Source organism: Vipera ursinii (assembly GCF_947247035.1).
Source record: "Vipera ursinii genome assembly, chromosome: 11".
Classification (NCBI taxonomy): domain Eukaryota; kingdom Metazoa; phylum Chordata; class Lepidosauria; order Squamata; family Viperidae; genus Vipera; species Vipera ursinii.
Genome location: NC_139524.1, coordinates 11,739,896 through 11,765,728, shown reverse-complemented (window position 1 = coordinate 11,765,728; position 25,833 = coordinate 11,739,896). Strand labels below are relative to the sequence as shown.

The 25,833-nt window shown below is 42.6% G+C and overlaps 1 protein-coding gene across 1 annotated transcript; it reads left to right on the top strand.

Annotated features, from left to right (window-relative positions):
• Nucleotides 1-5,372: 5,372 nt before the first annotated feature.
• Nucleotides 5,373-25,466, top strand: RHCG (Rh family C glycoprotein; the record flags this gene model as incomplete). Its single annotated transcript, XM_083371358.1, has 11 exons — nucleotides 5,373-5,577; nucleotides 13,268-13,454; nucleotides 14,322-14,472; nucleotides 17,241-17,388; nucleotides 18,105-18,271; nucleotides 19,519-19,656; nucleotides 19,806-19,942; nucleotides 21,607-21,731; nucleotides 22,971-23,044; nucleotides 24,252-24,346; nucleotides 25,061-25,466. 10 exons carry the CDS (start codon nucleotides 5,373-5,375, stop codon nucleotides 24,321-24,323), a joined length of 1,404 nt encoding a protein of 467 aa, XP_083227484.1. The 3' UTR covers nucleotides 24,324-24,346; nucleotides 25,061-25,466.
• Nucleotides 25,467-25,833: the final 367 nt, after the last annotated feature.

Below are 25,833 nucleotides of genomic sequence, written 5' to 3'. Positions count from 1 at the left end.
TGTGTGTGTGTAGATGCAGGATTGCCACTTTTTTAAACTGTCGTGGCTTTTTTTCAGCCTAGGAGGAAAAGTGACCTAAAATGAATAGGTTTCACTGCTGACCTATCGAGCTGTAAAAGGGCCAAGAAGAACATTCGAAATGCTGAACTTGTAAATCGCTTTTGCTCAACCCTCCACCTCTTAGTCCTGACCCCGGGGTCATCCCCCCCCAAGAGCTTGATGGGCTTGAGAGTCTTCTTCCCAAGCTCCTGCCGCCCCACCCCATCCATCTCCTCCACCTTCCCTGCCCCCTCACTGATTCCTACCCAGCAAGGCAGGCAGGGCTACCCCTCTGGCAAGATCGGTGTTGTGTTTGTAAATCAGGAAAGAGGTATTTCAGAGGGAAGAAGGGGGTAATGTCTAATGAGAAGGTTGGACTCCAGCCAAGGAAGATAAGAGTTTCAGTTTTTCATTCAGTCGTGAAGCTTATGCTGTGACCTTGGAGCAGGCTGTCTCTCTTTTCTCATCCTCCCTCCTGCCGCATAACAGGATTTTGGTGTTGCTTTTGCAAGGATACAGTCGAGGGGGGGGAGGGAAATGGGTTTCATCGAGAAAAAGGTGGGCTATAGATGTAAATACTTTGTAATCCATAAAGACGCTGTAATACAGAGGCCCCCAACCTTTTGGGCTCCAGGGACCGGTTCCGTGGAGAGAGGTTTTTCCACGGACCGGAGGGTGTGTGGTTTTGTGTGCTGCCTGCATCCCGCAGATGGGGCTTCGCCTTGTTTGTGTGGACCGGTTGTTGGCATGCTGCGGCCCGGGACTCATCCACAGACCTGGCTTTGGGGACTGCTGATCTAGGGCCTCCTGCTTGAACAGGGGGGTTGACTAGAAGACCTCTAAGGTCCCTTCTGATTCTGTTCTTCTGTATTCTGACTGGGGGATGGACTAGAAGACCTCTAAGGCTCCTTCCAACTCTTGTTACTCTCTTCTGTAATCCCATGCCTTAGCAGAGTCCCAAAGACATGCTGAGATACTTCTGTGATTTAGCACAGAGGACCCCAACCTTTTGGGCACCAGGGACCAGTTCCGTGGAGAGAGCTTTTTCCAGGGACTGAAGGGTGTGTGGTTTTGTGTACTAACTACATCCCACGGATGGGGCTTTGCTTGTTTGGGTGGACCAGTTGCTGACATGCCGCAGCCCGGTATTGGTCCACGGACTGGGGGTTGGGGACCCCTGCTCTAATAAACCTTTTGTGATGTGAACATGAGCTCAGAATGTGGGGAATTGCAGAGCCCTAAACATTTATCGATATGCCATAATCTTGATGGACCATGTACAGGCAGTCCTCAACTTATGACAGCTCATTTAGTGACCATTAGAAGTTTCTATGGCACCGAACAAAGTGACTTAGGACCATTTTTCACATTTACAACCGTTGTGGCTCCCCCCCCGGTCACATGATCAAAATTCAGATGCTTGGCAACTGACTCATATTTATGACGGTCACAGTGTCCCCGGGTCCTGCGATCCTCTTTTTCAACCTTCAGACAAGCAAAGTCAATGGGGGAAGCCAGATTCACTTAACAACCGTGTGAGTAACAACTACAGTGATTCACTTAACAACTGTGGCAGAAAAGGTCATAAAATATTGGCAAAATTCACTTAACAACTGTCTCGCTTAGCACTAGACACGTTGGGCTCCATTGGGGTTGTAAGTCGAGGACTTCCTGTACAGTGGAGGATTTGTTCCTGGCCAAGGCTAAAGCTATTCAGATTGCTACTTTCTGGTCTTCAAATGCTACATAAGGTCACGTAAGTGTTTTAAACGCCTTCTGTGTTGTGATGTTTGTATCTGTTATATAGTTATTGAAAGGTTTTTTTTAATTTAGACCAGGGGTGTCAAACTCAATTTCACTGAGGGCCGCATCAGCATTGCGGTTACCCTCAGGGGGCCAGGTGGGCGTGGCCTATTGGGTGGGCGTGGCTAGAGTGCGTATGGCCTACTGGGTGGGCGTGACCAGCTCTACATCATTGGCATCAAGGGTGCCTATGGGGGCCTGGACAGGAGTGGGACAGATCTGAGGGTCTCTGGCAGGAGGAGGGTCTCTGGGCCAGGGCCAAGGCAGTGGGGGCCGTTACCTCACTGTTTCCAGGATGGCTTCGCGGGCCGCATGAAACCACTTTGCGGGCCGGATCTGGCCCCCGGGCCTTGTGTTTGACATGTCTGATTTAGACTATTATACTAATTTAAATATTATATTCTGTCTCCTTAATGCAAGAGGTTCTGGACTTGGAAAAGAATAAATAAATATTGTAGTAACAGAATCAGTTCTTTGAAAATAAATAATGGAATGGAATGGAATGGAATGGAATGGAATAGAATAGAATAGAATAGAATAGAATAGAATAGAATAGAATAGAATAGAATAGAATAGAATAGAATAGAATAGAATAGAGAATGGAATAGAATAGAATAGAATAGAGAATAGAATAGAACAGAATAAAGAATGGAATAAGAAAATTAAGAACAAGGAGGAGAAGACTCAGTGGCATTATAAGTGCGAGCAAAAGAACAATACAGAAAAGGCATGGAGGACCTGTGGCCTTTAGATGTAGTTGAACCTTGCCTGCCAGCACCCTCTGCCACCATAGACAATGGTGAGAGCTGTTCAAAGTTGTAATTCAGGGGAATTACATCCTCCCCTGGCAGGCAAATTAATTAATGATTCTGCTTGCCAGAGAAGCAGATTACTAAACTTTTTTTTTAAAAAAAAATGTCCCCAGCATGCAAAGATGAACAACCACTTGGATATGGGTAATAGCTTTGTACTGAAAGGAATGCTCAACATGCTAGGCATAGCTGAGGGCAAGATCCAGAATATAGTACAGTTTGTTACCATATGTCTTCTTCTTTTTAATTGGACAGATAGAGTGAACCTGGAAAGAGATAATGGAGAAAAGAACTGGGAATAGGTACCCGGAAGATAGAGGGTATGTGCTTTTAATATGGGTAAGCACTTCCTAAATAGGAATACAGTACAATACAATAGTAGAAAGGCTTATCTTATCTTCTACAATCAGTAGAAAGGCTTATCTTCAGAAGCAGTGGGTGCTCCATCACAAGAGGCTTTTAAGAAGAGACTGGACAACCATTTGTCTAAAATGGTCCAGGCTCTCTTGCTTGAGCCAGGGGGTTGGACTAGAAGACCTCCAAGGTGCCTTCCGACTCTGTCATTCTCTTATGTGGTTTGTTTCTAAATCAGATTTAGATCTAGGTAGCTGTATGGTGCCAAAATCTGCAATAGGATCTCTCAGATGTTTCCTTCTTCTGTGGAAGATGTTTCAGTTTAAGAATGATTGAGAACTTGCTTTTTGTTCTTCTTGGAGAGCTTGATTGTAACTTGGAAGTGGCGAAGGTTGCTGTCACCGGTGGTGATCTATGCCATATTTTCCTCCTGAATCCCCACTACACGCAGTACGAATTTCCTCCTGATATATTCCCTTGAGATTTAATAGGACTCTAAGAAGCCAGGGAGGGTGCAGATTGTTGAAGACACAGCTGTTCCCCCCCCCAAGTCAAGCCATTCAAAAACACCCCTTTGGTCACCATGTAGGGAAACAAACGAAGTGTCAGTTTCTCCGTCCAATTGCTATGGCAGTCATTTCAAAAGCGAATTTCCTTCCATTCAACTGAATGTGTTTAGAAAAAAAATGCAGCAGCAATGTTCAGTGTGGTGCTCGTTGGAATGCTAAGAATTAAGGTTCATGAGAATCTTTCAACTCACTTAAGTCAACCAGAATGCTCGGATATCAACCTCATGTTCCTTGGTTTATATCTGGAGGAAAGTAGAGGAATGGTAAATCAAGACATCGGAAGGCGTCAGGCTGGAGACCACTGCTTTTTACAGAACATATAATTACAGTTTTATTGGGGCTCTGATGGTTTCACTTATTCATTCACTTCAGTCCTACAGAGCTATTGCATTCTTCCACTGGATGGGGATGATGAGAATCATAGCCCAATATATCCCTAGATCAGTAACTCTGTTGTTGTGATGTGCATAAAAGATGACAAAATTATCGTGAGGTAGAATGTGACTGCTGGGTTCCCAAAGCAGAAGACAGCTTAAAGCTGCTAAGATATACGTACAGTATATACCTCAAACTGTAGGAGAAGGAGTAGCAGAACCTGGAGGCGGTGTCAAAAGAGGGATCAGCCTAGAATCCCTATGTAGCCACAAGCAGACTAAATCCACCCCCACCCCACCCCCTGAATTCTATTGATCCTTATCTAATTCCAAGCAGGTGCTAAGCATTAGTTGAGAAGATTTCTGTGCATAAGCTTTTAGCAATATATCAATTTAATTAGCCCTTCACAGTGGACCTGGTCTTTAGCACCTGACACAAACAAAAAGATGAGATGAAAAAAGAGAAAATATCTTTCTAGAACTGCTTTGACCTCAAACAACTTGCACTAGAAATAAAAAAGCTTTTGTTTAAGTGAGTTAAATCAGAATTGGTAAAGATCTGAGGTGTTTTGAAATAAAGCCTGTGAAGATGTAATCCTTTCCTTCTATCTCGGGCAGGCACAAAGACATATATCTTAGACAAAATGGATGAAATGTCAGGTGTCATTTCCTTGAAAGAGGTGCAATCATTTGCAGAAATAAATCCTACCAAATTAAATCCGAACTGGGACCCGGAAAAAGGCTCATGATTGCAGCTGAACAATGCAAATAGGATAGTTTTAGGAAGGTAATGTTTAACCCTGCCTTTCTCTAAATCATGCACAGACAAACATCCACGCATAGACATCTTAAAAATAAGATGATTTGCTGTAGCAGCCGGTGGTTTCCAGATGTTAACGAGAGCCCTTGCTTGCTTTGGCTCCTGCTTATACAAGCGCAAGGAGTTAGTGAGGAGGATCAAAGGAGCAGGAACTCAGCCTGTGCCTTTTCTATGCCAAGATATTTGAGATCAGCCCCAAAGAGTCATGTCCATATGCCCCCAGAATCATCCCCAAATGGTGTGCCTTCTCTTTCTAAGAAACATCCTTGGGTTCATCTACTCCACCTTCCCTTGGAATGTGACAAGGCAGGGAAGGCTTGTAATGCTGGACACAGAATCTAGTCATTTATGATGTCGGGCTGATGTGGAATACATTCTTAAGGAAAGCCAGGACACTTGTTTGGCCTCCTCTCTTTGGATGAGTAAGAGAGAGTGCACACACAGATGCCCTCCCTGGATGGCTAGGATGACCGACAGCCTCAAAGCCACGCCCACTTCTCCCCAGAGACATAAAATGAATGAACAGGTTGGGCTGTGAAGTGGTGTTTCCAAGCTCTTTGTTGCCACCTTCCCTGGAGAAAAGAGCAAGGAAGTCACAGCCATGGTGCGCCCAAGCCTGATGGCGAAGAATACCGACATGCGCTGGCGCTTACCTTTGGTTTGCCTCCTCTGGGAGGTGGCCATGATCATCCTTTTTGGGATTTTCGTGCGCTTCAACCCGGAGGCTAACGTGGCTGACTGGGAGAAGGAAAAACAGCAAAGGAACGTCTCTGATATTGAGAATGAATTCTACTTCAGATACCCCTGTGAGTATAAAGATGCTAGGCATCCAGCCTTGTGTTTATTTTGGCACACCTTTTGGGTAGTGCTGTCGCTGCAGAATTCTGAATGGCAGAAGATCCTATCTTGCAGATGAAATCATAGCGCTGCAAAGATCTCCAGATCAATGTCATAATATGTAGGAGCATAATCAGTCTGTGTCTGTGCTTGCTGGTTTTATCAAATTAGCTCTGGATTTCATGACTTTACAGGGACTTTCTTTGTTCGATTGGGCTGCACAACTTTTCCTAGACTGCCTTTGATGGCATCCTGGACCATATTCCAAAATGTAGTGGCTGCAGCCACAGCAAAGGCTTTAATTTGATTTCACTTTGCTTGCTTGTGCATTGAAGCTGGATCAGATATAACTAGTAAAACATTTGTTTCCATCCATCTTTAAATGAAATAACTTTCTCTCTCCTGCCATGCTAAAAGTGACAATTTTGAAGGTTTTGGAGATGCCTCCAAGAATTTGGGAGGAAATCTATCATCCTTAGAAGTGCTATATTTCTACTAGAAATGAAAATGTGGATTGTTTCACTTACTTCAGATGTCTAACACAACTCCCTCCTGTTTTATGTATGCATGCAGTAGGTATTTCTTCACTATCTGTATGAGACAAGCCTTTGCTTGGAGTTTTTTTTAACCTTCCCTCATTTACTGAGTGAGGTTCTGAATGCCCTCCCTAAAAGTCCTGATCTGAAAAATTCCTTGTTATCTGTGCTTCGGTAGGGTTAGTCCGCAGGCAATAATTGAAAAATTGAGACGTTCAAACCACAACTCAAATGCAGCCTTTCCCAAAGGACTCTTCACACGGAATAGGACTCTTAAGAGGTGATTGATGATTTAACTGATTTTTATTGTAAAAAAAACAAACCCTCTGCTTTTTCAATGGATGATCCCATTTCCACTGTGGATCAGTTTGGAAACTGGACAGTGTTTCCCAATCTCAGCAATTTTATACTAGCTGGGGAATTCTGGAGTTGAAGTCCACATGTTTTAAGTTGCTGAGATCGAGAAACACTGAAATAGGGAAAGGAAGGCTGAACAAAAAGCATATTTTTAAAGAGATAATAAGTAACATTGAACATTTATGGAGTGCAGAGAAACTATTGCCTTGATTAGAATTCCAGGCAATCGCTTTCATGAATCTTCTCCAACTATCTCACATTCTGGCCTTGCAGTTTGATTTTTTTTTAAGGTGGTCCTTTGTTCCTCTCCCTGCCGTTAAGCTGGAATGATCTCTGCTTTTCCCTCTCCAACACAAAGCTATACTGGCATTGGTTATCCCCATTTTCACTCCCTATCATATCTATGAAGAGACGCGGTGGCTCAGTGGGTTAGGACCCTGAGCTTGTCGATCAGAAGGTCGGCAGTTTGGCGGGTCGAATCCCGAGTGCCGCGTAGCAGAGTGAGCGCCTGTTACTCGTCCCAGCTTCTGCCAACCTAGCAGTTCGAAAGCACGTAAAAATGCAAGTAGAAAAATAGGGACCACTGTGGTGGGAAGGGAACAGCGTTCCGTGCGCCTTTGGCGTCTAGTCATGCCGGCCACATGACCACGAAGACGTCCTCGGACAAGCGCTGGCTCTTTGGCTTTGAAACGGAGATGAGCACCGGCCCCTAGAGTTGAAAACAACTAGCACGCATGTGTGGGGGAACCTTTACCTTTACCTTTATCATATCTATGGAGAGTCTCCATCATCCAGGACATGGTTGTCCCAAAAATGCTTTTCCAAATAGCAACTGGACTTTCTTTCTTTTTTTTCTTGAAAACATTTTACTTCTCATCCAGTTCTGAAGAAGCTTCTTGGATGAGAACCGAAATGTTTCCAAGGGGGGGGGCTGGACAAGAAAGTCCAGTTGCCTCTTAGGGAAGCACTTTTGGGGTCCCTATCTTGCTTCTATTACCTCTCTTTTGAGCCACTGTCAGATCTCTGATTTCCCTGCAAATAATGGGTGACAAAGCTTAAACAATTTGAAATAACTTAAGCGGTCCTGGGCATGTGCGAAATGCAGGAAAAGACCCTGAATCTGGAGAAATGAATTCCCTTTATATCGGATTCTTGCCTTTGTCCCGTATGTCCCAATTCTCATTATAGCTACTCAAAACTCTAAGCAGGGCTTGCAGTCTTGCAGATGGATGCATGCATCTTGGGTTGGCTGAGCAAAATCTGATTGTTGTGCAACAACCGTTGTGTGAAACGACATTGCCACTGGCACTTAACTAGGGAAGGGTCACTTGGGTTTCACAAGCTAAAAGAGTTTAGAAAATTTGTGCTCTGAGCAGAGAATGCTTCTGGACATTAAGTCAAATGAGGAGGGTGATGTTTTAGGTAGGGGGTTTGGCACCAGAAGGCAAATGGCATTTTCCTACCAGATCACTGGATATTTTTTTTTAGGAGAATATCGAACTTAGGAGGTAGTCAAGGAATGCACTTTGCAAGTGATGGTGGTGAGGAAACTGGAGGTCCCAAATTAGGTAAAGAGGGCCAGCATGCTGCAATGGTTAAGGCACCAATCTGGAAACGGGGAGGCTGTGAGTTCTAGTCCTGCCATTAGGCACGAAGCCTGATAGGTGACCTTGAGCCAGTCCTTCTCTCTCAGCCCTAGGAAGAAGAAGGCATATGTCATAACTCAAAGCAGTAGACTCAGTGGTGGGATTCAGCCGGTTCGCACCAGTATGACAGAACCGGTAGCTAATTTTTTGTTGCCCTGGCCCAGAACGGGCTTCTGGAAGTGGCATCCACACGGAGAACCAGTTGTTCACCTATTTGAATCCCACCACTGGGTAGACTGATAGTGAGAAACAATTTATCAGTAGAATGTCTTAGCTTCAGAAGTTGGGGGTGCTCCATCCCTGGAGGTTTTTAAGAAGAGATTGGGCAACCATTTGTCTTAAGCAGACATGTCAAATTTGCGATGTCACGTGACGTCATGCAACGTATTGGAGCTTTTTCCTCATTGCCAGCAATGGGGTGGGTGCGGTTTCATCGCGACGCGTCCGGCCTGCGGGCCGGCAGTTGGACACCCCTGGTCTTAAGTGATATAAAGTCTCCTGCTTGAGCAGGGGGGCTTGGACGAGAAGATCTCCAACATCCCTTCCAACTCTGTTATTCTGTTACTCCTTTGGTTACTGGTATTGCTTAAAATTGATTTATGGAATAATTAGCCTGCCTGGTAATGAACTTCAGACATCCTGTAGGTCTACCAAAGAATAGCAATTCTCATGCTTGCTGGGAATTATGGGACCTTTGGTAAACAGGCTTTTTCCTTTGCTGTGGGTGAGTATTGGCATAAAATGCTTTACCCACAAAATACTATCTCAGGAGCTGTTTCCCATTTCACAATCTTCATGAAGTCTGATTCTTCGTTATTGACCAAGTTGCAGTCTTAAAGCCCCTAGAGGAAATTGCCTGTTTCCCACTTAGATTTCATAAACAGAACACCTCACTCCATTAAGCACGGGGTTTTGATCAGAATCGGCTAGTTCCATCTGTCCCTGGAGAGTTTTAAACTGCCCAGGTCCACAGTCATCATCATCCTGGATTAAGCCAAGCGAAGGTTTAATCATTAAACTTCTTTCAGAGAGCAGCAATGGCATTGCAGTCTAAATCCTCTTCTTTCTTCATGAGTCCACATATAAATATCAGCTTCTGGGTTAGGATGATGTACTTATTGTGCCAAATCAGAGGACACAGAGCTCTGTGCAAGCTTTTGAGTTCAGTAGAATGCTCTGTCAGGTAAGAAGGAAGGAAGGAAGGAAGGAAGGAAGGAAGGAAGGAAGGAAGGAAGGAAGGAAGGAAGGAAGGAAGGAAGGTTAAATACCTAATTATTTACCCAGGATTGTTCTGCCCTTAATCCAACAGTTGCTCTATCTTTAATCCAAACAAATCTTTTGATACCCCCAAATGAGGAGGAGAGATCAATGAAAGTTCACATATATTCTACTCTGAAAAATATTTAAAATGTGGTGGTGGTGATAATCCAGAACCTGGTGGCAGTAGGAAGGAGAAATGTCAACAGAATACCAGAGATGGAAAGAACTTTGGAGTTCTTCTAGTTCAAAATCCTGCTCAAGCAAGAGACCATTTCAGACAAAGGGCTGTCCAGTCTCTTCTTAAAAAACCTCCAGCAATAGAGCTTTCACAACTTCTGGAGGCAAGTCGTTCTACTGATTAATTGTTCTAACTGTCAGGACATTTCTCCTTAGTTCTAGGTTGATTCTCTCCCTGATTAGCTTCCATTCATCGCTTCTTGTCTTGAGTTCTTGAGAATATTTTAAGAGTTTGTTGTTTGGTTGGCAGGAGCTAGTTTTGCACCCACTAGTCAAAGAGAAATTTGCACTTGGTCTCCAAAGCATTTTTGATAGCCAACAATTTGACTTTTTTTTTACGTTGAATACATGTGACACAGGTATGGCTTTGTGTTGATCTCTGAGTGACTATAGAGGGATTTCTGGCATCACTGTGCATTTGAGTGAATAGCGTCACAAAACCTCACTTTATTGTTGAAAGGTGAGTAAAGTAATGGGGTTAATTTTGCTTGTCAGTCTTGAAAGAGTGACTGACACGTGAGGTGTTTTCTATGGTTCTGGACACACTTCTGGTCACCTCTCCTTCCTGGTCTTAAAAAAGTTTCATGGGAAGAATTTCCTATCATCATCATCGTCATCGCCATCGTCATCATCATCATAAAGTTGGAAGGTGCCTTGGAGGTCATCTAGTCCAAACCCTTGCTCAGACAGGAAACCCTATACCAATTCAGACAACTGGCTGTCCAGTCTCTTAAAAACTTCCAGTGTTGGAGCATTCACAGCTTTTGGAGGCAGGTTGTTCCACTGATTAATTGCTCTCACTGTCAGGAAGTTTCTCCTTAGTTCTAGGTTGCTTCTCTCCTTGGTTAGTTTCCATCCATTGCTTCTTGTCCTGCCTTCAGAAGGTGCTTTGGAGAAGACCTTGACTCCCTCTTCTTTGGGGCAGCCCCTGAGATACCGGAACACTGCTATCATGTCACCCCCTCATCGTTCCATTCACTAGACTTTCATTTTTCATGAAGTGGGGTGCTGTGGAGGTTGCAGGCCTCCAGAGAGAAGATGGTGCAGGGTTAAGGACAGTAATGGCATTGGAATTTCTGTCACTAAGCGATGCGGTTTTAAAGCTTGACCTCAAGTGACCACATCACCTAACAATGACAATCCTGGCAGTCTCAGATGCAGTCATTAACTGAATCCCACGGGTTGTTTAGTGAGGACCCACCATGATCCAAGGCATTCCCAATTTGGTCCCTCCCACCCCTGAACCTTGGTAAGGTTGCTTTTTTACTCCTTGCATCCGCCTCTCTCAAGTTCCTCTGTTTTTCTATCTGATTCTCAGGATGCTTGTAATTTTCATTCAAATTTCCCTTGCTGATGCAAACTTCCTGACTTGGCACAACATGCTACAGGTGCTCCTCCAATTTTTTTTTGTGACACATCTTGCTTCTGCAACCTTCCTGGCTGTCCAAACTTCACCTTCTGAAGAAATACAACGGGAAAGAAAAATCTCCTTCCTGATAAGATTGCAAAGAAGGAAGTGGAGCCAGGAAAGTTGCAGAGTGCTGGAGGGATGATTGTACAATGAAGTATATAAATATTCACACTCATTCTTCGGCGACTTCATAACTAAAGTACCAGTAAGCTGCAGAAATAAGTTGCTCATCTGTGAATTTCTCCCAAAATGTTCTTTTCTGGATTGTGAAAAAAAAAAAGATCTGTGAAATTTAATTTAACAGTTTAAATAAATAAATAAAGCCAGAACAGAACAAACTGTAGAAACAAAACTAATTTTATCCTGTTGTTTTCATGAAACCTGTTGCGAAGGGTGAGTTTTTACCTCTTGCAGTGAAAATATTTCTCAAATCTAACAGCGTGGAATGGAGCGATGCATGTATTTTGCAGGTTGCATGAATAGGTAGCGGAAGAGGTAGATTCCTAACCCAGGAAGAAACACAACACCCATTTTCAATTTGCTGCCTTGCCTTCGGCATCTCCTGGACCACCAATAATTGCCAAGTTTCATTTTACAGCACTGGGGCAGATTTCTATCTTGAGGATACAATGAGCAGCAAAGATGGTTAAAGATCCGTGAAGTTGTTTGTTCTGGAGACAAAATATCTCCGCACCCCACTGCCTGGAAAGTTGCTATTTATCATACAGATAGAGAAAATTCCAGCAGATGACTATTGGATTTTGAAGTTTTTGACCCCAAAAATGATGGCAACCGCATTTTTTTCCATTAGAGGTTAGGATAATAATAATAATAATAATAATAATAATAATAATAATAATAATAATAATAATAATAATAATAATAATAATGATGATGATGATGATGTTGGAAGGGACCTTGGAGGTCATCTAGTCCAACCCCCTGCTCAGGCAGGAAACCCTATACCATTTCAGTCAAATGGCTGGTCAGTCTCTTCTTAAAAACATCCAGTGTTGGAGCATTTACCACTTCTGGTGGCAGGTTGTTCCACTGGTTAATTGTTCTAACTGTCAGGAAGTTTCTCCTTAGTTCTAAGTTGCTTCTCTCCTTGACTAGTTTCCATCCGTTGCTTCTTGTCCTGCTTTCAGGTGCTTTGGAGAATAGCTTGATTCCCTCTTCTTTGTGGCAGCCCCTGAGATATTGGAAATATTGATTGTGTTCACGCAATCAATGTACTCCTGGTTACCAAATTCACTCTTTTTGTGGGATGCCACAATGCATTAAGCCATAAACTAATCAAAGGGGCTGAATTCACACAACCCGCTAAGCCGTACAACTAATAAGTAAGTTTAACATTAAGCTAAGCTTTTATTATGTTGCATGAATGACTCTGCTAGAGAAGTACACTTGTCCTGGTTAAACCTATTGTGTGAACACAGCTTCTAAGTTTGAAGTTCCAACTTATTTGGAACTGATAATGCATGCACTTCATAGCAATCCTGTGTGGTATGTTGAATGAAAGAAAGGGAAATGGAAGACAGTTCAAAGATCAGCCAATAAAAGTCATGACTGACCAGCAACTGGACTCAGATCTACGTGCAACTAGTGTTACCCTTTGAGGAATCCTGGCTTGTCAAAAGTTAGTTGTGCACTATATTCTAGTCATTGTATCAACCAGCATGGAATGCTGGGAGACAGTCTTCTGTAGAAGTATTTTCCTATTAATTCAAAATTAATTGTATTAATAAGAGAAAACACTTTACCTTTGCACTCAAGTAGTGTTGTTCAGAATCTTTCAGCTTTTAAGGAACTTTGTTCATACTGCTTTATCTCCCAGAATATGCTTGAAGCCTCCATTGCAGAACAACTGTATTGTAGACAGTGCTATGAAAGATCCCAGGGAAGGTGCTTATGGTATGCAAGGGCAAAAACTGTACATTCTGGATTAGAGTTTCTCAAACTTGACAACTTTTAAGTTGTGTGAACTTCAATTCCCACAATTCCCCATCAACACACTGGCTGGAGAATTCTGGGAGTTGAAGTCCACACATCTTAAAGTTGCCAAGGTTGAGACATACTCTTGTAGATCATAAGTGAGGGACAGTCATGTATAAACTGGTGGTCAGCATTGAGTCAGTTGGTCGCTAGGCATGCAGATAAGTGTGGAATGAGAGTGAAAGTCCATGTAATGAAGCCTCTTTCTTTATTGCAGCTTTCCAAGATGTCCATGTGATGATTTTTGTGGGCTTTGGCTTCCTCATGACCTTTCTTCAACGCTATGGCTTTGGAGGTGTTGGCTTCAATTTTCTCCTCGCTGCCTTTGGGATCCAGTGGGCTCTCTTGATGCAGGGCTGGCTCCATACCTTTCAGCATGGGAAGATACTCATTGGAGTGGAAAGGTAAGATGGCATGCAAAGAAAGAGTTTCTGAGTAGTAGGATACATGACGAGCATGAAACTATAACAAAGGTAGATTAGTACTGCAGGTTACTTCTGCTGAGTGCCAACTGCCAGCTGCCTGCAGTTCAATCCTGACCAGCACAAGGTTTACTCAGCCTTCCCTTCTTCTGAGGTTGGTAAACTGAGGACCCAGATTGTTGGGGGCAGTATGCTGACTCTGTAAACCACTTAGAGAGGGCTGTAAAGCACTGTGGACTGGTATATAAGTCTAAGTGCTAGTGCTAAGTGCTAGTGCTGTTGATGTAGTTTGAGCTCAGCTCAAAATATAGGTATTGGGGCCTGAAGCTCATGCTGCCCTACCCTACCACAAGCTAAGACCATTATTGTAAATTTTGCACTTTGGATGATGGAAAACGTCTATCAGATCAAAGGTTCTGGGTGGCCCTCTTTGACAAATTGGAAGAGTACTATTAGATTCCTTGTCAGTCATCCCAAAGCTATACAAATCAATTTCTTCAATCCTCATTGTTCTGATTTGACCCTTTCCCAATTTGCCTGAATAGCTTTTAGCAAAGAAAAGAATAGATTTGGGACTTTCCATGATTTAGAAATTCACCATCTCTTGATGCAACCTAATTGGATGATCTAAATGTCTAGGTTAGGGACAGATCATAGTAGACAAAATCTACCTATGTCATCCCCAAGGCTCAACCATGACTCCAAGGACACATAATCAAACTTTATGTGTCATTTTTGTAGTCCTGTCTCACTGCTGGTTCATGCGATCAGCTACAATTCCAAGATGCTCATTGTTGTGTTGCTTCAGTAGCCTGGTCTGATTCCCCTATCTCTTCCTTCTCCTCTCAGCCTGATTAATGCTGATTTCTGCGTGGGTTCTGTTTGTATCGCCTTCGGTGCCATTTTGGGCAAAGTCAGTCCCGTCCAGCTGCTCATTATGACACTGTTTCAAGTGACCCTCTTCTCCGTCAATGAATATATCCTGCTTGATCTGCTCCATGTAAGGTTCTTCACCTTGGTTCCAAACATTCAGAGATGCTTCCCTGTCTTAATATTGATGTGACAAAGTTGGCTTTTGTGTATTTGGTTATCACTAACCATACTGAATAACTCTGTGCAGTTGCAAGACAAAGAAGATAATGGTTTCCTATATGCCTTACAATACAGGCAGAGTATGTCTTACTGTGGTGGAATGTAAACTGGATTCCCAGGAGGGAGGGACTGCAATCTAGAGAGCAAAGAGGCAGTGAAGTTTGGAAATTTTGTTCAGAAGGAAGAGATTTAAAACAGCTCCTCCCCAGAGACTCTCGCTTACAGGTCTACAGGCGAAGAACAATTAGGGAAACTACTCGGAAGTAACTTCATCTATTGTTCTTGGTTTTGGGAACTAACAAAAACTTCCTTCAGCTCAAGGTCTACTCTAAGCTTTGCGTGACTGGGCATGAGAGACATTTCTTTAAGCAAACTTCCTGATACCAGAACAAGAGATGGGTGAAGCCAACCCTCCTGCCTCAGAGAGATCATCTTCTAGCTTATTATAACACACAGCCAGGAGGAAGAAACTCAAAAATTTGGCATGTTTTGCATTTGATGCATGCAGTCGCTTGAAATCTTTTGTAATGAACTCACTACGTGCTTTTTGTAAGGGGGCAAAACTTTGATAGAGGTTTTGTGCCGTTTGAGGTCTATTCTTACAATTGAGAAATACACATGAAGTAGGTTCCAAAAGTAGAGGATACGTGGTCTAACGGGGGAAAAGAAATTTGTAATTTCTAAGGGGCAAAATGGGTGCCTTCAATTCCTGCAAGACCGCTCGCTCTTTTGCTTCCTAATAACCTCCAACATTAGCCTGTCTGCTCGTGATCCTTGATGGCTGCAGAAATGGGGTCTAAGTGTCAACGTGGCTTACCAGCCACTGTTTTTTTTACAACACATCTTTCCCCAAGTAGGTGCTCTCTAGATGCACTGGTTAACAATTTCCAGAATCGCCTACCAGCATATTTAGGATAGCAGGTTGGAATTTTGCAGCCCAAATGTATTTAGAGGTCTCCAGATTGTGGAGATTGATTAATTTAATTCATTCATTCATTAATCTCTTGCTCAGAACCCCTGCAGAACTTCCCAGGTACCCAATGAAAAACTCACAACTATATATGCACCAGAAAGGTATTTGCTAAGACTTCAGATTTTCTGCAGTTTTAAGAAGGGTGGCAAAAAAGAGACAGGACTTTCTTGGTGATAGCTCCTCTGCTAAGAGAAGCTTGCCTGGTTTCCACCATGTTACCTGATCAGTTGTCTTGGATGAAGACTGCTCTTTCAGGCTTCTAAAACATCAAGAGCTGTTGTTTTTGTTTGCTACATTTCACATTTCATTCTGACAGACCTTTCTTGTGTGTGTTGTGTACATTCTATTTTTGAGGGAACAGATGGAGCTGTTGTGTTCTTTCACTTGGATTTGTTTTGATTGTAATAGTCTTGTATTTTATTATCACTAGATAATACGTTCTCTTGCTTAATGCCCAGAGCAGAGGGGAATAACAACTTGTTGCTGGTCAAGGTAGCACTTAATGGGAGACCATTATATTACATTCCCTTCCCGCCCCCGCCCCCCGCAAATACCCACTATGTATAAGAGAGGGAGCAGGGCCCATTACTGGTTTCTTACCCAGGACCCATAAGTTGCAGGACTCAAAACTTGTGGGCTTGGAATGTGGTTGCACAAGTAGGGCACACTTTGATTGAATGTACATAAAAGCCCCTGAGAGGAACAGATTAACCATCAGATAAGGGGATTGAATGAGATTGTGGCTTGAGGGTCTGAAAGGAAAAGCAGACTTAAAATAATATTACCAGCCTTGAGGAATGCAGGGAAACCTCCTTGACTTCAGCTCAACATGTTCTTTTTTGCAAGCCAAGGAGCATCTTGTTTGCTAAATTTATACAGTTCATTCTCTTCTCTCGGTAAGACTGAAGGGACAACAAGATTGAATAAATATGACATCCAAAACTATTTTCCCACTCATCCTAAAACCAGAGATAAGAGTTGTATCCTCTGAAGGGCAAAGTAAATACAACTCCATTCTTGGAAGTAGCAATTGCATGTGCTTTCCCCCCCCCCAATGTTTCATTTTTTGTGTGTTTGTTGGAAAATATATATTTTTTTATCTCACTGTTCAGCCAGAAGGACTCCCAGGCTATCTTCCAGATAAGATAGTCCTTGCCTGCTGGCTCTCTGGGTTGTGTAACTGAGCACAATGGAAAAGTCTGCTCCTTCTTTGTCAAGACTCCAGCTTCTTGCATTCTCGATATGGGTAGCAGTGATGGGAGTTGTAGTGCAGCACAGGTAAAGAAATGCCTAAGTTAGAGATACTGTATTGTCTGGCTGAAGATCCAGAAGTCCATTTTCTATGGAGATTCTTAACCATCGAGGTCATGGTTTTCCCTAAGGTGCTTCCTTGTTTGTTTTCCTTGAAAACATTTCACTTCTCATCCAAGAAGCTTCTTCAAATTCTGCATTTCACTGAAGGAGCTTCTTGAAGGAGAAGCGAAACGTTTTCAAAGAAAAACAACAACACCTCAAAGTCCAGTTGCCTTTTGAAAAACACCTTTGGGACATCCAGAAGTGGAATTTTCAGATGCCCAAAGGAACAAATGTTCTGTTTAGACTGTTAAGCAACGGAGTTCAAGTTTGATTTGTGATATACTGATTCTCTGTAGAGTAAACCAACTACTTCTGGGTAGTCTTCAAACTCTTATCTACCGCTGCAGGTGAAAGATGCTGGTGGATCCATGACTATTCATACATTTGGTGCTTACTTTGGCCTAACCGTGACCTCTGTTTTGTACCGGCCCAACCTCGAGCAGACCAAAGACAAGCAGGAATCTGTTTACCATTCAGACCTTTTTGCCATGATTGGTGAGTTGTGGTGCCTTCTCCCTGTTTAGGCAGGGAGAAAGTGGTCAGGATTAGTGAAACGAGGCCCAGGCTATTGGTGAAAAGACCGGTCCTTCCTTCTACCTTTATTTCTGTTCAAGGTAGCCCAAGGGAGGCATTTAAAGCAGAAAACATTGTGACGGTATTGTGGACTTTGAGCCTTTAATCCACAAAGCACAAAGCTATACGTTCATCGCTTCTCGGAAAGCAGGAGAAGACGTTGTTTTGGAAATCTGGAAAGATCTTTTGATCCTCGTGATCAAACTGAAAGGAATGTAGAAGCTTCTTGATGAGTTCTCTCTAAACTAGCCATTTAATGATGCGCAAACATCTCATTAAAATTACGGAGGGGAGCTTGGTTTCCTGGTTTCGCTATAACAAGCTCGAGGTCCCATTTTGGATGTGTGTGTTTTTTAATGCATACAGATATACCCATAACTATTTCTGTAAATATGCTATGATACAGATCAGTATTACTGACCGATTAGTAAGTTATTTTTCCTGCCCTGTCTCTAGTTGGGCTAGAGCAGGGGTCTCCAACCTTGGCGACTTTACCACTTGTGGACTTCAACTCCCAGAATTCCTCAGCCAGCTTGTCAGGGGCTTAGCTGCACCACTCATACTTTATCCAAGAGAGGGAGCTGTCTGCAATACCTGGTCTGTCCTTATAAAAAGCCAGTTTTTAACTACCATTGCAGGCACCTTATTTCTGTGGATGTACTGGCCCAGCTTTAACTCCGCCATTTCCAATCACGGGGATGCACAGCACCGGGCAGCCATCAACACGTACTGTTCACTTGCTGCATGTGTCCTGACTTCGGTGGCCTTCTCCAGTCTCTTGCAAAAGAGGGGAAAGTTGAACATGGTGAGTAAAGTCAGGCAAGATGTCATGGTTTTTGCTTGTCTTGGATGAAGTTTCATGGAATCCCTTACTACAAATGTGTGTGCAGCGGGGGGGGGGGGGCGGGGGGGGCTGCTTGTGTGTATATTTGCTTAGCTGCTTGCCTGCCAATCAATGAATCAATCATTAAAAATGGTGTCAGGGCTTTCTGTTACCTTGTACAAAGTTTCTTTTTTAAATTTTTTCTTTTTGTAAATATTTTATTGGTTTTTAACTCTAACGATCTCCGGTGCCTGGTGTACAGCGTGTTGTCTTGGTTTATATTTTAACAAGAAAAAAAGGACAATAATAATTAACAATTAATAATGATTAAATTTGATAATTCCACAATTCATATATTAATTAATATTTCTTTGATCTTCCCTTCTCCCATTTCTGTTCTCCTTCTTCAACCTTAGCCAAAATATAATTCTTAATAGTTTCAATACGTAAATGATTAGATATAGGCATTTTTTTATATTTATACAAATAATAATAATAATCTCTCTATGTAACATTTTTACCTTGTACAAAGTTTCATGGAACCCCCACCTCAAGGGTGTGTGTATCTTTTCTTTTTTTCTTTTTCTTTTTTTTCTTTTTTTCTTTCTTTCTTTCTTTCTTTCTTTCTTTCTTTCTTTCTTTCTTTCCTCCCTCCCTCCCTCCCTTCCCTCCCTCCCTCCCTCCTTCCTTCTTTCCTTCCTTCCTTCCCTCCTTCTCCATTCATCATATTTCTCAAAATACATGTAGAGTTTTGGTGTATGTATCTTTTCTTTCTTTCTTTCTTTCTTTCTTTCTTTCTTTCTTTCTTTCTTTCTTTCTTTCTTTCTTTCTTCCTTCCTTCCTTCCTTCTTTCCTTCCTTCCTTCCCTCCTTCCTTCCTTCCCTCCTTCCTTCCTTCTTTCTTTCTTTCTTTCTTTCTTTCTTTTTTCTTTTTTCTTTTTCCTTCCTTCCTTCCTTCCTTCCTTCCTTCCTTCCTTCCTTCCTTCCCCCCTCTCTCTCTTTCTTTCTCCCCCTCCCTCCCTCCTCCTTCCTCCTTCCTTCTCTTTCCCCCTTCCTCCTTCCTCTTGCACAGTAGATCAGAAAACCCATTGTGCTAATCATAGTAAGATTACAGTTTAAAAGCCTGCTGCACTGCATCGAAGAGTGTCTCTTAGATGCGAACGTAACCCTTGAGCAAAAATGAACAAGTAAAGTTGAAAAGCAGGAATTAAAAGAGCTGTGTCTTCACAGGTCCATATTCAAAATGCCACCCTGGCCGGTGGTGTGGCTGTAGGAACTTCTGCTGAAATGATGCTGACCCCCTACGGTGCCCTCATTGTGGGCTTCATCTGTGGCATTGTGACGACCATTGGATACGTCTACATCACAGTAAGAGCCTTTCTGAATGCAATAAAAGCTTTCCCCAGCCTTGATGGCGTGACCAAAAAAGTGGAAATGTGACTTCTTTACCTTGCAATGTGTTGTAACTGTTTCCTCTTTGTAATGCTCATGTTTTCTCCTGCTTTCCTCTCTTTTAGCCTTTCCTGGATGCTAAGCTCCATATCCAAGACACCTGTGGCGTCCACAACCTTCATGGAATGCCAGGTTTAATTGGAGGCATTGTGGGGGCCGTCACTGCTGCTGCGGCCACAGAAGGAGTCTACGGAAAGAAAGGGTGAGCTGCTTTGGGAGGTCTGTCACACTTTTTGATTTGGTTCCCCTTTCCTTGGAGAGGAAGAAAGAACTGCGGAAGACAGAATTATGGGCTGCCTGGCTGACATGTTGACCAAGCCCCCAGGAGCTTTGCTTTTATCTGCAGATGCATTTGCACTCATTTATGAGAACTTTGCAAATCCTTGAACTTTGAAATTACAGGCAGGGCTGGATTTATGATCATTTGTTTAGCAAACATTCGAATTAGGATGGTACTAAAAAAAAAAGTGACTTAAGGCCCATCCTGACATTTGCAAGGATCGTGGTGTCCTTTTTATTTTATTTTTTTATTTTAATTCCATTTATATCCCGCCCTTCTTCGAAGACTCAGGGCGGCTTACAAGCTTAGCAGTAGCCTTCATTCTATGTATATGCCTGCTTGTTAGGGCTTTCACACACCCCCAAGCCCTATTATTACAAAGTCAGCTTATTGCCCCCAACAATCTGGGTCCTCATTTTACCTACCTCGGAAGGATGGAAGGCTGAGTCAACCTTGATCAAAATTTGGGCATTTGGAACTTTGCTTTGGTTTACCTGTTGGCTACTTTTGTTTATATACAGTAGATCAGGGGCCTTCAAACTTGGCCCTTTTATGACTTGTGGACTTCAACTCCCAGAATTCCTCAGTCAGGCATAAAAGGGCCAAGTTTGAAGACCTCCGCACTAGATAGATGACATGTCAGATTAGTTGCAAACAGTTTTATAAATTGTGGGCCTGTTTTGCAAGGGGAGGAAGTTATTATTGCTGCAATATACATATCAGTATGCAACTAGGGTTGGACAATATGTATATATGTATATACACACATGTGTGTGTGTGTGTGTGTGTGTGTGTTTGGTTCTTTTTTCTTTTCTAATGCACATTTTAAAAATGTTTTGTCTAGCTTTATTTTGTTTTGTAAGATTTCTCTCCCCCCCCCCCATTTTGTTCCTTTGGCATTTCTATTTTAACTTTCTGAATAAAACAAAATAAAAAATTGGAAAAAAATTGGACGTTTGACAACCTGCCTGTATTTACAAGAGTTACGATGTCCCAAGATTATGGAGTCTCCATTTTTGACCTTCCCAGCAACTCTCATTTTGAGCCCTGGTGGCGCAGTGGTTAGAGTGCAGTACTGCAGGCTACTTCTGCTGACTGCCAGCTGACAGCAGTTTCGCAGTTCCAGTCTCACCAGGTTCAAGGTTGACTCAGCCTTCCATCCTTCCGAAGTCAGTAAAACGAGGACCCAGATTGTTTGGGGGCAAGATGCTGACTCTGTAAACCGCTCAGAGTGGGCTGTAAAGCACTATGAAATGGTATATAAGTCTAAGTGCTTTTGCTATTGCTAGCTCTGCCCACAGCCAGGAGTTTCATCCGGACTTCCTCAATGTTAACTCAGCCTTCCATCCTTCTGAGGTTGATAAAATGAGGACCCAGACTGTTGGGGACAAGATGCTGACTCTTTAAACCACTTGGAGAGGGCTGTAAAGCACTGTGAAGCGGTATATAAGTCTAAGTCCTATTGCTATTGAGGGAAAGCAAGACAAATGGTGATGAACCAAAAAAGAACTTAGGACTACAACTGTCCTTGATATGGAAGGAAATCCTCACATTCTTCCCTTTTCCACTTCACTTCATTCTCACAGGCTCATCAACATGTTCGACTTCACCGGAGAATACCAGGATAGAACGCCTAGCATTCAAGGGGGATTCCAAGCGGCTGGCATTGCAGTATCCCTAGCGATGGCTTTGGTGGGAGGAGCTATTGTCGGTAAGTGGAAGAACATTAAAGAGAGATGTAAGGAGAAATTTCCCGACAGTGAGAACAACCAGTGGGCGGGCTTGCTTCTAGAAGTTGTGGTGTTCCAACGCTGGAGATTTTTCCAGAAGAGAGTGGACAACCATTTGTCTGGAATGGTATAGAATCTCCTGCTCAAGCAGGGGATTGGACAAGAAGACCTCCAAGGTCCCTTCCAACTCTTACTCTGTATTCTGATGTCATCCCTTTTGTATTTTTCTCTGCTGCTTGAAGGTAAAAATCGACGAGAGTCTTTCTCTGGCTCATGTAATTTGAGGCAAAGCCAAGATGTAAGTTAGTTGAAAACTAACCAAGGAGAGAAGCAACCTAGAACTAAGGAGAATTTCCCTGACAGTGAGAACAATTAATCAGTGGAACAGCTAGCTTCCAGAAATTGTGGGTATTCAATCACTGGAAATCTTCAAGGAAAGATTAGACAGTCATTTATCCAGCACGGTAGGCTGTCCTGCTTGAGTAGGGGTTGGGCTAGGATATGTTCAAGGTCCCTTCCAAGCCTTTTATTCTATGCTCTAAGTCAGGGGTGTCAAACTGCCGGCCCGCGGGCCGGAGCGTCACGGAGAAACCGCGCCCATCCCATTTTCGGCAATGGGAAAAAGTTCCGATACGTTGCGCGACGTCACGTGACGTCGCGAGTTTGACATGCCTGCTCTAAGTGAAAAATCCTCATGCAGATGCAGAACAGCTGTTTTTTTTCTTAACAGTGTGCCAGCAAGAGGTGAAATCTCTGCCTGTTCACCTCTAATTTTCTATGACCCAACCCGGTGGCTATGGACCTCTCCTCTCATCCCTGACGTTTCCCTGCTGTCTTCTTCAGGCTTGTTAAGCTTTAATTAAAAACAACAACAACAGAAAAGTAAAATCATATTCCATCTGAGCTCAATTTTTGTTGACTGGCATGGAAAAATTCCTGCATTTTTCTTGGGATTATAGGAAGGATTTTTTTTCCCCACGTTCTCAGTTGTGCAGCTTTTTCAAATTTCGGATGTCAAACTTAAGAGGCATATTTTTTTCTCCCAGTTCTCACGAATTGCTGTGTGTTTCTTGGTGGATGTTTTACCCCAATGTAATTTTTTTTCCCTTTTGTGATTTGTGCCCTAGTACAGAGTGCTTTCTCAGTTAAAACAGAGAAGAACATTTTAAAATTAAAATGCACCGTAAGTGAATTTAGCATTCCCCTTTTCTTTCCCAAAGGTGGCATTTTGAAACTGCCCTTCTTTGGTGACCCTACAGATGAAAACTGCTTTGAAGATAATGTCTACTGGGAAGTAAGTGGATTACCCCAGGATTGGCTAAATTAATCCAGATTGTGGGAGAAACTTCCTCTGTGGAGTCTGCACCAACGATTTATTCCATGATCCTGGAAGTAGGTCTGGCTGAAAGCAAAGGAATATGTATTTCAGTAAGCATGAGGTGGAAACTGCTTTCAGGTTTTTTAACGTGGGTCTTCTCTGATGGAGAAGGTGAACATGATATTCTCAGGATTGTTATACCCCAAACACATACCTCAGTGTGGCATACACAGACACCTTCCTCCTAGTTTCCACAGCACCAACCCTGTGAGGTAGGTTGGGTTGAGAGATCACAACCGGCCCCAGATCCCCGGGTTGCATCCATGGGTGGATTGGAACCTGGGTTTCCCCATCCCCAGTCCAATGGCTTCATCTTTGCATCCCATTGGCTCTCTTTCAGAACAGGAAGAAAGGTAAAATCCAGCCCAAATTTCTAATAGGTAAACAAACTTGAAAGCATTTGTGACCCTTAATTCAGGTTGAGGACTATTTTTGGTATGGTAACTTGAAAACCCGGTTTATCCTCACCACCCCACAGGAACATACCGTGAGAACACTCCCTCTTATGCATTAGTGCCATCTTGTTGGGATTTCATTTCTCTCTCTTGTTTATTGATGGCCACTGTATTGAGATTAATATGGCCAAACCTGGCCCTCTAATTGTGCATTTTATTATTTTTTTGGAGTAGAACTCATATCCAAGTGTTTCAAAGATCTTGAATTTTGTTATTCTGTATGTAAAACAATACAGTATATATTACATACTGTACATCAGATAGATATACGGGGGCAGAGACAGAAAGAGAAATTATCTATCTATCTATCTATCTATCTATCTATCTATCTATCTATCTATCTATCTATCTATCTATCTATCTATCTATCTACCTATCATCTAATCTGATATACAGCATGAGGATATTCTGCCACTAGGTGACACTGTTGCCTGCCATATATCAAGCTGGTGGCTTACCAGCTTTGCCCAACATAATGCCCTCCAGGTGTGTTGGATTCTAACTCCCACCCTCTCAGCCACCTAGCTGTGTACCATAGACACTGTAGGCCCCATATCTTGACAGTGCTGTGCCTTCAGATGCATAAAAGCAATTGATGCAAGAAGAGGGATTTTTTTTAAAAAAAGTGGCGATTCTGACTTAACCTGCATTCTGTCATCCTTCTGAAGGTCCCTGGCGACGAAGAGAGCAGCCTTTACTGCATGCATGACTCCAATGCTAAGCCTGTGATTAACCCATAACCTGTGACATCAGCAGATGACGGGTAAGACAGCTGACTCTTTTATATGCCGGCTCATTTCTTTTTTTAACATCACAGGTTCTCCAAGGGCATTAAAGTCCAAATGAAACCAATGCACAAATATCTTGCGCCACTTGTCAAAAACTGCGCCTAAAGTCTGAGTTTTATATGCTTTCAATGGAAGGGAGCTCTTTATGCATAAGGCAGGCTTCCAGCATCCTTCCTGGTATTCTTCAGTGGCTGACTGCTTTTCATAATGCCAACATCCAGCATGCGGTATTGCAATTTTATGGCCCCCTGGCCCCCTCCCCACCCTTGTGGAAAAGGCTTCCATTTTTCTGCCTTACGCTCAGAGGGATTCAAATGTTTTCCATCCTTCTGTGACCGTCTGGCTCCTCCCACTTCCCAATCTGGAAAATCCCCATAGGAGACCTCTGCTTATAAAGCCTCTTCTCAGCATTTGGTAGAAGCATACGGAATCAGAAAATTTGCAGCAAGAAAGCTCTTTGCATGATCTCATTGTTGACCTTGCTGCTAAAGTAAGGCAAGAACAAGACACTTTGACCATGAGAATTGCTGGCTGTGGGATTCTGGGAGTTGAAGTCCACACATCTTAAAGGTTAAGAAACACTGGGTTATAGAATACAAAATACATGTCAGGGGAAGGGTAGTATAAGCCAATAAGAAATCTTTCCAAGCAAAAAAGTTAGTAATGGGATTTCTCTCTCTTTCTTGTAGGGTGACCATCCTCTGTATTTGGAATTCCTTTTTTTTTACAGCAGAATCAAGGGAACTGAAGAAGGCAAAAATATTATCACTCAAATGAAGATTTTTTTAAAAAAAACATGAACTCTGGAAAAAATTATGCAAGCTAATAATAAGGAAGTTGAGAAGGGAGGATCCCCATACTGAGAAGCATATTGCTAAAAAAAAAACCAAAAGAAGTTTTGGAAAAAAAATGCCGTAGAAATAATTAAGCAATAAAAGTTTAGAGCTTATTGATAAATAAAAAATGAGCTAGGCATTCCCCGTAGCGTTCTTAAAATGAAATTGCTGAAGTTTTAGCAAATGCATATAACTTTCCCTAAAATTGGCTGTCTTTTTTTTTAAAGGCTTGGACATTAGTTTTCTAAAAAATAATAATAATGATAAGGAAGGAAGACAAAGGAAGCTTCATTTAAAAGAAGCTGAAAATTACAGCTCCCATTCTAGGTAAATTTATGGAAAGCATTATGAAAGACAAAAGGACAAGCCATATAGAAGAATGAATATGGTTTCTGTGCAGGCACCTCCCCAATTTTTTTTAGAGTTTTTTTAAGGGTTCAACCTGACCTGGATGCTTTAGCCAACATCTTTATCAGTCAGCCTAGCAAACCTACCAATCAAGGGAGAAGACCTTTTATAGATGTAGCAAGACTGAGAAAGAAAGAATGAATATAAGGCGAGTTTTGCAAAAGAGGGATGCCAGAAATAAGGTCATCCCCAAGATCTGTGGGGACATTGTGGCATTT